Here is a 12,346-nt window from a genome sequence, read left to right on the forward strand (position 1 = left end):
GCCTCAGCAAAGAGGGGGTGGCCTGGTCCTGCCTGCTCTGGAAGCCCCCAACCCTTGGGTCTTAGTAGAAGCCGGGGCAGCATTAGTGGGCGGGCTACCACTTCCCTGAGGGCACATGCAGGGGACAAGCCATGCTGCTCAAGGCATGGGGCATGGGGCATGCGGGTAGAGAAGGCTGTGCCCCCATCACCGTGAGGCTGCCACAGGGTGGTTCCAAGTCATGCAGGGGAGGAGGTCCTGTGGGCCCAGCAGCAGTCCCGGGAGGCGGGCATGCAGAGGGGGCAGCTGTCGTGCCCAGTACCTGTCAAGAGCCCCAGCCTTGGGGGGTTAACAGTTTGACTCATCATGGTGGGCTGCATCGCAGAAGAAGCGTGAGCCCCGCTTGGCAGTACGGGCCGTGAAAGGGACACTCTTCAGCACTGTGGCCCGGGAAAGAGACACAGCGGTCAGGCCTCATGGGGATGGGGTGGGAGGAGGGCCCGAAGGAGTTTGGGAGCTGGGCCTAGGGGCCAGACCCAAGGGAGGGACGAGCGCCCCACCTGTAATGATGTCCTCAATGGTACCATCCTTCCCCTCGTAAACAGGCCGATGCTCCTTGGCCTGGCGCCGCCTCAACTCTGCAATTAGCTCCTGCTGCTGCCACTTGTTCCGCTGGGATGGGGTCTGGGGCCGAGCATTGAAGGGGAAGGGGGTCATCACCAGTCTACTGTGGGGCTGGTTTCTGCCCCAAGATGCAGTCTGAGGATGCCCGTGATCACACACGGCAGCCCGCTCCCATTGCTGCCTGGGACCCCCCTCCCAAAGCCCCTCTCCCCATCCCTCTGGACCAGCCTCGGACCCTCTGGGTGGTCTCTGGGCTCCAGTTTTCCATCTCTCGGGTTCTCTCTCCACCCCCTCCCAATCCTTCGGCCCACTCTCCTCCAGGCCCCAGCCCTTGGTCCCACCCACCTTGGCATCCAGTTTCTTGGCTTCCTGAGCCAGCTGCTTCTCCCGCATTACCTCCTCCTGCTTCTTTCTAGCTTCATTCTCTTGTTCTGCTTCCTAAGAACCGTGGGGGGGTTGGGGGGTGAGGCTCACACAGGCTGAGGGGAGGGGCTGACACTGAGGGTGGAGAATGGGTGGCAGTGGGACCAGCAACCCCAGGTGGCCACCCTGGAGGGGCACTTCCTGCCCTGAACAATGACAGGAAGGGCCTGGGCCCCCACCCTGCCCACCCGCTCACAGCTGAGAGGCCTGTGGCCAGCTTCCATTGCTCCCTCCCAGGACTCCGAGGAGGAGACAGAGAAGGCCCAGCCTTGGAGCCCAGCCCTCCCTCCCCTACCAGATTTCTCTGAGCCAAACTTCTTTTTCAGAGCCTGGCTTCCGCTCACCTTGTACGAACGAATGAATCGGACAAATACTGGGAAGAATACAGAAGGGGGTGTGGTCTTGGGACTCTCGCCAAAGTAGCGCACGACGGCGTTATAGGCCTCCTGGGGAAGCGGCGGGCAGAGGGGTCAGTCTGGCCCCCCAGCAGGGACAGGGGGTCCACAGAAAACAGCGCGTAGGGCCAAAGCCCCTGTGGGCCTCCCAAAGCTCCTTCGAGTCTGTCCGCAGAGGCAGCTGCCTGCCACCCCCAGTGCCCCGTCTCCCCCACATGCAGCCAGCCAACCATGTGGTAAAAGTTCTTTGGTCCAGGGGCGCCTGGGTGGCGCACTTGGTGAGGCGTCTGACTCTTGGTTTTGGCTCAAGTCATGAGATCAAGCCCTGAGTCGGGCTCCACTTAAGACTCCCTCTCCCCCCTCTCCCCCCGTCCCTCCCCCATGCACGTGCTCACTTTCTCAAATAAATAAATCTTAAAAAATTCTAAAAAATTCTTTGGTCTAAGAGCCAGAACAAAGCCCATGTAGAGGGGCCCGGTGCCTTGGCCCTGGCTGTCCCCACCCGCCTCCACCCTGTGCCCACCTCAGCTGTCTTGGCATCACGCTGGAGCTTGTCCAGTTTGCCTTCGTTGGTGCTGAGGAAGTTCCGGAGGACAGTGTTGTCGTGTATGCTGCATTCCCGCCGAATCAGCTCCATGCCCCGGCCCAGCTCCTTCACATCTAGCAGCACGTTCTCCAGGGACACTGTGGTCACCAGAGCCTGGGCTGAGGCCTGCTCGGGGGCGACGTGCCCCCCTCCCAGCCCAGGGCTACGTAGACCTCTGGCCCTCCCCCGAGCAAGGGCTCACTCAGGTTCTCAGGCCCCTGCTTCCGGGGCCACCCGGTGGACACAGAAGGACACACCTGGCTAACGAGGCTCCCGCGGAGGTAAGGAAAAGGAGCGGGGCTCTGAGCTCCGACCCCAGAGAGCACAGGAGCACAGGCAGGCAAGCCAGGGAGACGCGGCTCTCCAGAGCGGAGCTGCCTCAGGCCTGCGCCAGTTTTCATGACTGGGGCAGAAATGTCCGCTGCCTTCCGTCCGTGGGCCCTCAGGTCTCTTCCTAAGCCCTTCGCATGCATCACAGAGAGTCTCCAGGGCCAGCCCGAGGGAGCTGGGAGTGCAGAGCCACTGCTGCCTTCTGCCCGCACCCAGGGTACCCGGGTGGGAAAGGCAGGCCAGGCGGGTGCCTCTAGGAAGGCTCCCTCTGGGGTGGCCTCTACCCACGGCCCCAGCGGAAAGCTGTGAAATAGCCAGAAAGGAGATAAGCCAGAAACGAAGGGACCCAAGTGTTCTCTCTCCTAAGCTTCCTGGGATGTCCTGGGCCAGACATGAGGGCAGGCTGGCGGGGCCGGCTCCCCTCACCTGCCGCGGCCTTCTCCACAAAGTGGAGCTCGTGCCAGAAGTTGGCCAGGTCCGGGTATTTCTCCTTCACCGTCAAGGCGATGAAGTGCAGCAGCGTCATCTTCCTGTCAGTGGACTTGGTGTCCAGCAGCTGGGAAGGGGGGCAGGGGGTGGTGAGAGAGGGCCGAACACCGCGGCTGCTCAGGCTTCCGGACCCCGGGTTGCCCCCACCGTCTCACCAGATCCAGGCTCTGGAGCTTGAAGCCGTACACAGCTCCTCGCTTGCTGCTGTTCATATAGTTCCCCAGTGCAAGTATGATCTGTCCGGAAGACGCACGGGAGGAGGTCAGGCTGGGCCCACGGGCCCCTTCCCCCACCCAGGCCCAGGACCCCGGGCGCCCGCACCCGCAACCTCTCCCCACCTCCAACATCTGCTTCAGCTTCTGTGAGGACTTGACAGAGGCAGAGGCTGCGATGATGGCGTTGAGTTGCTGGAAGGCAAGACGAAGAGCTGCGTAAGCCGAGGCCGGAATGGGGCGAGGCCAGCCTGATGGGGCAGGGGAGAGGACGGGGGCGGGGGTAGCCGTGGACGACCCGGATTCGGGCGGAGGCCGTACCGGCGTGAGCATCTGCAGGTTGTCCTGGAAGTTGCCCAGGAAGGCCATGCCAGCCATCCGCTGGGTCAGCCGCTCCACCTTGCTGAAGAGCAGCATGAAGCGGTCCTCGGCCGCCAGCTCGTCCAGGGGCTGCCGTTCCCGCTCGTACTGCCGCAGCAGCTTCACCTCGGCCTCCGTGGGCAGGAAGCGCATCAGGCACTCCACAAAGTCCACCGGCAGCGTCTGTAGGTCAAACCTGTGTTGGAGGAAGGAGCCACCTCAGGTCTTGCCTCTGCCCATTATCCATCATCCCTCTCTTCTCCAGCTCCTGGAAGGACTGGGGCTGGGGTCTGGGAGCAGGACTCAGCCAGAGGCAGAGGGCCCATCAGAGCATGAGTGACAATCCTAGGGGGACACTCCATGGCCTGTTTTAAAACCCTTCAATGAAAAAAAAAAAAAATAAAAAATAAAACCCTTCAATGTCTTCCCTCTACCCCCAGGGAGAAATCTTAACACCTGGACATGACTTACGAGGCTCAGCAGACAAGACTGCTGTCCACCCGTGTACCCTGTCTCTCCTGCTCCCCTCCTACACCGAAGTCATAATGGGTTTTTCAGTACCTGGGGCATCAGGCTTCTCCCTCCAGGCACTGAAATGGACTCCACATACTTCCTCAGGTCACATTGCAGGTGAGACCTCACCTCCTCTGGGAAGCCTTCCCTGATAACCAAGCTTGCTACCTGGCCTGCCCTGTGCCCCCTAAAGCTGCCTGTACCGCCACCACCGTGGTGGTTATCACCCAGCTACTGGACTGTTCTCCCGAGACTGGCAGCAACCTGAGTGAAGGTTTGGGCTGCGTCCCCAGCACCTCACCCAGTGCCTGGCACACAGCACAGATGCACTGAGTTCTGGCCCAACCAGTGGATCACTGATGGGGTGTGAGACCCACAGAACCCAGGGAAGGCCAGGATCCCAGCTGGAGAATTGGGATGCCAACTGACTGGGACCAGGGCGCGGTCAATGGGAGCCTCACGTGTGGATGGCCCTGCAGATCTCCTCGGCCGAACGGCCAGCCTTGCGGAGGGTGATGGCTAGGTTCTTGGCACGATTGGCTTCCAACAGGGTCACCTTGCTGGCGGCCTTCTGTGCTGTCTTGCTCTTAGAGCAGATGAGGTCAAGGGCAGGGCCCTGGGCTTTCGTCTTGAACAGTTCTTCAAATTTGTCCAGGTCTAGGTCCTGGCAGGGGTTGACAAGAAGGGACAACGTGGTGGCTTACACTACTGGAAGACCCTGGCAGGATGCCCAGCATCTGTTCAGCTCTGGCTCGTGGACGCCTGGGTCTGAGGGTGTCTCCAAGGCCGGGAGATCTAGCGAAAAGCACAATCTGGTCCCCCCAGCCCTCAGCCCCGCCCCCAGGGCTCCAGGCCCGCTACCTCCAGGATCTTCTCGTCATCGAGTTCACTGAAGACAGTGCCGCTGATCTGGTTGGGTTTCAGTGCTGTCCAGTTGAACACAGGCAGCCGGAACTTGGTCTTGATAGGTTTCTTAATGCGAATGGCTATTTGGAAGGAAGATCAGTGAGGCACTGAGGCTAATGACGTTCCGCCTCCATCCTACCAGCCCGGCTCAGAGCCCTGGGGACACTCACCTGACAGGCCTACTGTCAACACCACAGAGGGAGCAGCGCCAGGGAGAGGTGGGGCTGGGGGACACTTGTCTAGGGGAAAAAAAATGGCACGGTGACCCAGGGCCTGGAGACTCCCCAGAGATCCCTCCCCCAATGCCACCCCACCTGTCCTCAAAGCCTCCTGAGGAGAGAGGATGTGTGAACTCCCAGCCCCTCCCACGCCCCGGGGTCCCAACTCTGGCAGGGCTGGTCTCGCTGGCCTCCGGCCCACTGTCTCCTGCTCTGGGCTAAGCCCTCTCCGTGGCCATCCTCAGAGGCAGCAGGAGCAGCACCTTTATGATCCTTAAAGCAGACCCATGTCTGCCCTCAACGCCCCTTCCCCAGTAACTTGGGCCTCCCTCAGGTCCTTGCCATCCCTCAAGCCTTCCCCACCTGCCTTCACATCCTTCCACCCACTACCCTGGCTTCCCCCTAGGGAGGCACTGCGAACTGGGGGTTTGGTCTGGGCCCGAGATGAGGGGCCCCTCAGGGCTCCCACGGTCCTCCTTACCTGGTAACGGGGGTGGAGGAGGGGGCAGGGGAGGAGCCGGCGGTGGAGGCAGAGGCAGCGCCTCCTCGGGCGGCGGGGCTGGAGCCAGGAGGTCCAGGTCGGAGGGCAGCATGCCCTCGCTCAGCTCTGCAGGGCCTATCCGGGCCAGTGCCTCACTGCCCACGGACTCCAGGCCGCGGGCTCCAGGTTCCAAGTGGCATCGGCGCTGGAAGGCCTCCTCCTTCTCTTTAATGAGCCGCCGCAGGGTGTGGACCTGGTGGCTCGTGTTCTCATAAGTCTCCTATGGGGAGACAGGGCCATTAAGGAAAGGGTGAGTGGAAGGTGCAGCAGTCGTTGCCTCCAAGGGGACACTTCCTAGCCAAGGTTTCTCAGCGAGGGTCTCTGGGAGGGTGCCCAGAGGCAGAGAGCAGCAGAAACCCACGTGGGGGCCAGGGGAAGCTGCTGCACACGAGGGGAGGTGAGCTGAAGGTGCTCACCTCCAGTGGGCACACGAGGGGACCCAGCCTTAGCCTCACTGGTTCCCCGAGGTCCAGGCCAGAGGCTGCCCCTGGGCACGTCTCCTGGGCCCACCTCCAGCGTGCATACTGCCCTCAGCCCCCTGTGCCGTGTCTCCACGGCCTTTGGCTTGGTGTGATCACTCAGGTGGCAGCCCCGGGGATAAGGCCCCGCCCTAGCCGTCCCTGTATCCTCCACACTCCCCAGAACAGCACTTCAGACTCTCAGCAGGGGCTCGACAGATGTATAGCAAGCTCAGAAGAGCCAGGACAACTGTATTCCTCTGGAAGAAAAGGTAGGTTGTGGCATAATTTTAGAACTAACATCAGGGACGCCTGGGTGGCTCAGCGGTTAAGTGCCTGCCTTCAGCCCAGGGCAGGATTCCGGGGTCCCGGGATCGAGTCCCATATCGGGCTCCACACATGGAGCCCGCTTCTCCCTCTGCCTGTGACTCTGCCTCTCTCTGTGTGTCTCGTGAATAAAAAAATAATAAATAAATCTTAAAAAAAAAAAAAGAACTAACATCAAGTGAGGCGAGGGACAGAAAAGACACTGATATGAACAGCCCCTGGTGTCCCAATAGGATACCTGGTGGACAGCACCTGGGCTACTCAGTGTGCCCATTACGGAGAGGAAGGAGAAGCAACAGGACGGGCCCGAGGAGGAGGCCTGGATGCCAGAAGCGCCTGTGGATGCCCCATCTGCCCCTACCGTCCTCTGTGTGTGTCCAGCCCACTCTGGATTCAGTTTCCCTCTCCAACTAAAAAATGGGGTGAAATCATCAGCCCACTCTCTTCTGAGTGCTGACTCAAGTGTGAACCAGGATCTGGATTTTCAAAGACTTGACGTGACTCAAGAAAGAAAAGGCAAATAACTACAATTTTCACATGCATTGCTTATAATAGGATGGAGCTGACTGTATCAAAGAGCAAAGAGTTAAAAAAAAATAAATCGGTAAGAGAAACATCAAGAGAAAGAAAGAGAGAGAGAGAGAAAGAGAAAGAAAGAAAGAAAGAAAGAAAGAAAGAAAGAAAGAAAGAAAGAAAGAAAGAAAGAAAGAAAGAAAGAAAGAAAGAAAGAGACAGAAAGCAAAGCCAGCTCCCCAGGCCCTGGCGCCCAACACCAGTCAGGGCCTCCCTTCCTCAGATTACTTGGTACCTTGACACTCTCCAATTCCTTCTCCCGCTGCAGCAGCTGCTTCTCTAGCTCTGCCACACGCATCATGTTCTCATTCTCTAGGTCCAGAAGCTTCTCCGTGAGCTACAGGATGGGAAGAGCAGGTCTGGTGCTGGCCCTAAAGCCCAGACACTTTGCACAGCCTGAACCTCAGTCAGGACTTGGGCTCAACCCCTGCATCCAGGGCTCCACAGGCAGAGGGGCCTGGTGGCTTCCCTACGTCACTCCCGTGGGCCCAGGGCCTGAGACCACATGAACCAGACCACATTGACTCTCTCAAGCCTGAGGCCATCTCAGCCCTGGAGGTCAGTGTGTGTTCCAGGACACATCCAGGGCCTCGGCCAGAGCGTGCTGGGTTCGGAGGCTTCCCTGCGCTTCAATCTAGAGCTGATATGGCCCCGTCCTCTCCCCACCTTCGACAGTAGTTCTGGCAGCAAAAAAGGACTACCTACGTGGGACACATGTTCCTCTAACTCCTCCACCTTCTCCAGGGCCACATTCTTGGTCTCAGCATCCTCCAACAAGCCTCCCACATCAAACACGTTGTCCAAGTATGCCTGGATCTGCACCTGCAGCTTCTCGCTCTCCGTGTGCCTTGACTTCTGGGAAGAGCAGAGATGGTAGTAGTCAGGGGAGCCTCCTGAGAGAGACCTAGTCCTCATCACCCTCCATGACCACTTCCTAGAGGGTAAGACCCCGTGGGTGCCTTCTGCAGCTCTGCAGAGCCTCATCCAATGGAGCTGCCTGATTGGAGAGCCTCCGCCGCCCCCCACTCCCCCCGCAGGAGGGCCTGAGACCCAGGCTGCAGGAGACAGGCAGGGTTCCCAGAGCACCCATGACAAGGCTCTTGTAGAAGAAAAACCCTTGGTGCTATGACTAAGCTGGTCCTCTGCCTCCTAAGCTCCTCGCCTGGGAGGACAGGAGCCCAGCTCACCTGCAAGAACTCCTCCAGCCCCAGCTTGGTAAACTCGTACTGCAGGTGGACCCGGAAGTTCATGTCCTCCACTGAGTGCACCACGATGTTGATAAACTGCATGCAGGCCACCTGGGGAAGCAGCCGCCCAGAGGGTCAGAGGCGGGAAGGGCAAGGAGAGCCCGCAGAGTCGGGGTGTTAGATCCAGTATTGTCAGGTGGATCATCAAAAGGAGCAAATAAAAAAATTTTTTTTGAGTCCTTCTGGGAATGACAAGAGTATTTTAACTTAAAAAAGCAAACTTAATATTCAGTGTACAAAGACAAGTAAATTACGTGAGAAATAGATGGAAATGAAGATACAGCTGATTTCCTTTGCACATCAGCAGGTGTTTCTGGAGACAGTGCCTCTTAACTGAAGACCATAGGCTGAAGGGAAGAGAAGCGAGAGGGAAAGCTTGGGTAGCACGAAGCAGCTTGAAAGAATCCGAGTCAGGGGCAGTGAGGCCAAGAAAAGGTGGAAAGGAGGTAGACCCAAGCCACAAAAATGTCATCGTCCTGAAGATTCTAAGAGCTCTCTGGGGTAGGTAAGTAGACAAGGAGCATTTATTGGGTGGAGAGAATCATTCTAGGTTCTGAGCGGAATATCAAGGAATGCTGTAGGGCCCGCTGTCAAGGAACATGGGGACCCTGCTGTGCACGTGCCTGACCCAGACCCAGTTCCTCACCATGAAGTCGATGTTGCTGTCCTCATTCCGGAAATACTCCATCAGCTTCTCAAAGCGGTGTAGCTCCTTGCATACCTGAGCAAGAAAACTGTCTCGGTGAGCAGAGCTATCCTAAGCCCTTGAGCCCAGCTCCCAGGAACATCAGGGCAAAAGGGACTGTTCAGACTAAGCCTAGCCACAGCTCTTTATGTGCAAGGAGCCACCTGGCACGTAGAAAAAAGCCTGTGGGTTTAACAAGCTCTCCAAGCAGAAGAAAGCCTGGGGCTGGCATTGCCTTGGGGCCCTGGTCCCCCGTCAACTTGCTGAGGGAACCCAATAAAGCTGGTAGCCATGAGTCTGGGCTTCATGGGTCTCTGGGGGATAGGCCAAGAAGAAACTGAGTTGCTCAGTTATTGAAGGAAGAGGGGTGGAAGGAGGAAGGTTGGGGGCCATGGCTGAGGTCCTAGTGAGGACACAGGAGAGAGGCCAGGGTGCAGGAAAGCCCCCGTGCTGAGAGGGGTCCAGAGACTCCTCTGAGCCTCTGGCTTCAAGGAGGAAGAGCCATTTCCTGGCTTGAACAATGGATGCTAGGGAAGAGGTCCACAGAGGAGGAAGGGGGTGGGACCAGCAGCTGCGACTGGATGTCGAGGAATCCTATGTTCAGGCAGATGATGGTTTCAGAGCCAGGCCCAGAGGCTGGGGAAATTCCAAGCAGGAGCTTCCTCTCCCCTCACCAATAGCAGCCAACGGCCCAGGAGGATCCTTGCTTGCCTTCTCCTCCCACAGCAAACACATGTGCCTTGGGTTCTACCAGTGGGTTCACTGCCTCAGAGCCACCTGGAAAGCACAGGTACTCAAGCCTCCCAGGAAGAAGTTGGGCAAGCTCCAGGTATTCTGATGCATGGCCAGGTTAGGGCCATTGGGCCAAGGCTCTCAACTGAGGGCCTCTTTAGCTGGCCATTCAGGTGGTTTTGGTGTTTTTTTTAGAAAAAAAAAGGCAGAGAGGGCAGGAGACTTAGTTAAGCACGAGATGTTAAAATCATCACTGGGATGTGTGAGGATCACAGGAAAGGGTGCTTGCCTCCCAACCTGGCTCCCCACCTCCTCACCAAATACACACACACACACACACGCACACACACCCCACAAATGTAGGAGACTGACCTCTTTGAAATTGTCAAAGGCAGCGAGGATGATTTCGTGACCTCCCCGCACCAAACACACAGCTGCCAACAGCTCCAAGACAAGAGCTTTGGTTCTAAGGGGTGAAAAAAAAAGATGAAGACCTAACTCCCCACCCTGGCTACCACACAGTTCACTTCCACAACTAGGTGGGTCCTTTCCAAGTGGAGACAGCCTCAGAAGTGAGAGGAGTGGGTTCTGGAAAGAAAGCAGGGTAAGGGAGGCTTGCCCCCTCACTAAGCTGTGCCAATGGGAGGGAAGCCAGGGACCCTCCTTCCCCTCCAGCTGAAGTGAGGGAGCAGACCCAAGGCACTGACCTAGGCCACGGGACCCCGAGACCAGGCAGGACTTCTTGGCAGGGACAGGTGGAGCCCAGATCACCAGAGCTCTGGGCACAGTGAGGGGGTGGGGGAGGGGAGGAACTCACCTGGGATTCTTGTTGTTGAGGCTGAGTGCGATCTCATTGACAGCGTGGGGGTGGGACATGACCAAGTTGAATCCGTACTGTAACAAGGGGAAAGGACACAAGGAAGGAAGACCTAGATGGTGGGAAGCCCCTTGACTACACGCCCGCCAGCACACTCGTCTTTTACAAGCTGGTGCCCTCCTAGCTCTTCTAGTTTGGCAGGGGAGGCAGGGAGGGCAGAGCATCCGGGGCCGGCGCTGCCCCCTCACCTGATAGTTCATGAGGGCAGAGCATCCGGGGCCCCCTTACCTGATAGTTCATGATGGCTCTGAGACACAGGATACAAACGTGGACGTCATCCTTCTGGCTCACCAAGCGGGAGTTCTTGAGGGCCCTGCGCCCGGGGAGAGTGCTGTACCTGGGAAGAGGGGGTGGCCGGTGAAGGGCCCAGGAGTGCTCACCATCACCTGGATGGCAGGCTGCGCCTCAGCAGCAGCAGGAGAGGGGGGACAGGGCACCTTGAGCCACAGTCTCGAGAGCCGTGGGAGAGGAGGGGCCGGGGTGCTCAGCTGTTCTGTTTCCCCTCTCTGCCAACAGGCCTTTGTGAGTAACTAGCCAGGATCCCAGCTTTATAATCAGTGTCCAAATCATCCTGAACCCGGGGGGGGGGAATCCTCCCCAAAATACAACAGCAGGTGCGCAGGCCTTTCTAGTCCTCAAGATGGATCCAGGGATCTTCCACAAATCCTTGGCTCCCATCCCACTTGTAGTCTCAGAATGGGCAGAGCAGACCCCAAAGGCAATAAGAGGGCTGGGGGCTACACCTGGCTTTGCCCCCAGCGATGTTTCATGAAAGAAAGAGGAAGCACAAACGGGCTCTGCTCACGCATGACTGGAGTGATGAGCAGGGTCAGAAGGACAAAACCCAGAGGAGACCAGGAGAAAAGCATGGCCACGAGAGGGACAGAGACCACAGAAAGGGCCACGGGGCCCAAAAGAAAGTCTCCCTGGGTAGGAGGGGCTCTGAAGAGTCATCTGGTCTATCCACCTGCCTCCGGGCAGGACGGCTCCTAAAATACTGCAAAAAAAAAAAAAACAAAACAAAACAAAACAAAAAACCTGAACACAAGGCACGCTGGGAGAGAAAAGTCCTAAAGGAAAAAGTGAAAGGAAGGTGAGCAGCGGGCAGGGCGGGTGGGAGCTGCTCTCGGAGCAGCCAATGGGCAGAACACAGAGCCAGAGGGCAGCAGACCTGAGGGCAGGAGCTGGATGGCCTGGTGGAGACCAGGGAGCTGGGTGAGGCCAGGCTTGCCCAAGAGGTCGGAAGGAAGGGCAGAAGGAAAAAGTGGAATGGAGGGAGCCCCGAGAGGGGGAGCTCCAGATGGCGTGGGCCCCGCCGAGGGCGGTATACTTACCCAGGACAGATTGCTGGGCAGAATCAGGGAGACAGAGGGGACAGACCAGAGACAGACTGGCAGGCAGAGGGCAAGAGAGCTGAGCCTAGAAGCAAGAGTGGAGGGAGAAGCAATGAGCATCCCCACTGTCACCCCGGACCTGGACCGGGGGGGCCAGGGCAGGAGGCAGGCGGGCAGAGCAAGAGCACACGTACCGGAGCACAGACTGGCGCGCAGAGCGAGCGAGGCTGTTGGTGAAGGGGGCTGACAGGGCGCTGGGTGGCTGCAGGTCCTCGATGGACCTGCTCCAGGACCGGAGCTTGTCAAATGCACCATCGTCGCCACTCTCCAGACCCTCAAAGTCAAACCTGGAGCAGGAAAGGACACACAAGCGCACACACACAGAGGAGAAATTCAGTGCTAAGCCCCCGGACCGGCCCACCCTCACCCTTTAGACCTTGAAGGCAATAAGAAGCGAGGAGGGCAAGAAGAGAAAGCGGAACTGGGCGGCCCAGACCCCACCCTGCTGGGAGAGCCACCAACGCAGGGCAAGGGCGG

General features: G+C 58.4%; 1 protein-coding gene across 5 annotated transcripts in view; it reads right to left on the reverse strand.

The window, feature by feature from the left end:
• The window catches only part of FMNL3 (formin like 3), a 54,445-nt gene that overhangs the window by 1,338 nt on the left and 40,761 nt on the right, over nt 1-12,346 (reverse strand). The window contains exons 6-26 of one of the 5 annotated variants that reach the window (XM_055337258.1): nt 12,004-12,156; nt 10,704-10,812; nt 10,416-10,492; nt 9,971-10,064; nt 8,828-8,902; nt 8,122-8,232; nt 7,640-7,786; nt 7,170-7,271; nt 5,517-5,796; nt 4,988-5,056; nt 4,773-4,897; nt 4,373-4,575; nt 3,360-3,594; nt 3,165-3,233; nt 2,982-3,062; nt 2,764-2,893; nt 1,945-2,105; nt 1,371-1,472; nt 949-1,041; nt 540-663; nt 302-419 (exon numbers count right to left, since the gene is read on the reverse strand). In XM_055337258.1, coding sequence (XP_055193233.1) covers nt 328-419; nt 540-663; nt 949-1,041; nt 1,371-1,472; nt 1,945-2,105; nt 2,764-2,893; nt 2,982-3,062; nt 3,165-3,233; nt 3,360-3,594; nt 4,373-4,575; nt 4,773-4,897; nt 4,988-5,056; nt 5,517-5,796; nt 7,170-7,271; nt 7,640-7,786; nt 8,122-8,232; nt 8,828-8,902; nt 9,971-10,064; nt 10,416-10,492; nt 10,704-10,812; nt 12,004-12,156 — 2,632 coding nt within the window. In that variant the 3' untranslated portion in view covers nt 302-327. Of the gene's footprint in view, nt 1-301; nt 420-539; nt 664-948; nt 1,042-1,370; nt 1,473-1,944; nt 2,106-2,763; nt 2,894-2,981; nt 3,063-3,164; nt 3,234-3,359; nt 3,595-4,372; nt 4,576-4,772; nt 4,898-4,987; nt 5,057-5,516; nt 5,797-7,169; nt 7,272-7,639; nt 7,790-8,121; nt 8,233-8,827; nt 8,903-9,970; nt 10,065-10,415; nt 10,493-10,703; nt 10,813-12,003; nt 12,157-12,346 lie in introns of all 5 variants that reach the window. The other 4 variants (XM_055337257.1, XM_055337259.1, XM_055337260.1 and 1 more) reach the window with 4 other exon arrangements.

This window comes from Nyctereutes procyonoides, unplaced genomic scaffold, assembly GCF_905146905.1.
Source record: "Nyctereutes procyonoides isolate TBG_1078 unplaced genomic scaffold, NYPRO_anot_genome, whole genome shotgun sequence".
Classification (NCBI taxonomy): domain Eukaryota; kingdom Metazoa; phylum Chordata; class Mammalia; order Carnivora; family Canidae; genus Nyctereutes; species Nyctereutes procyonoides.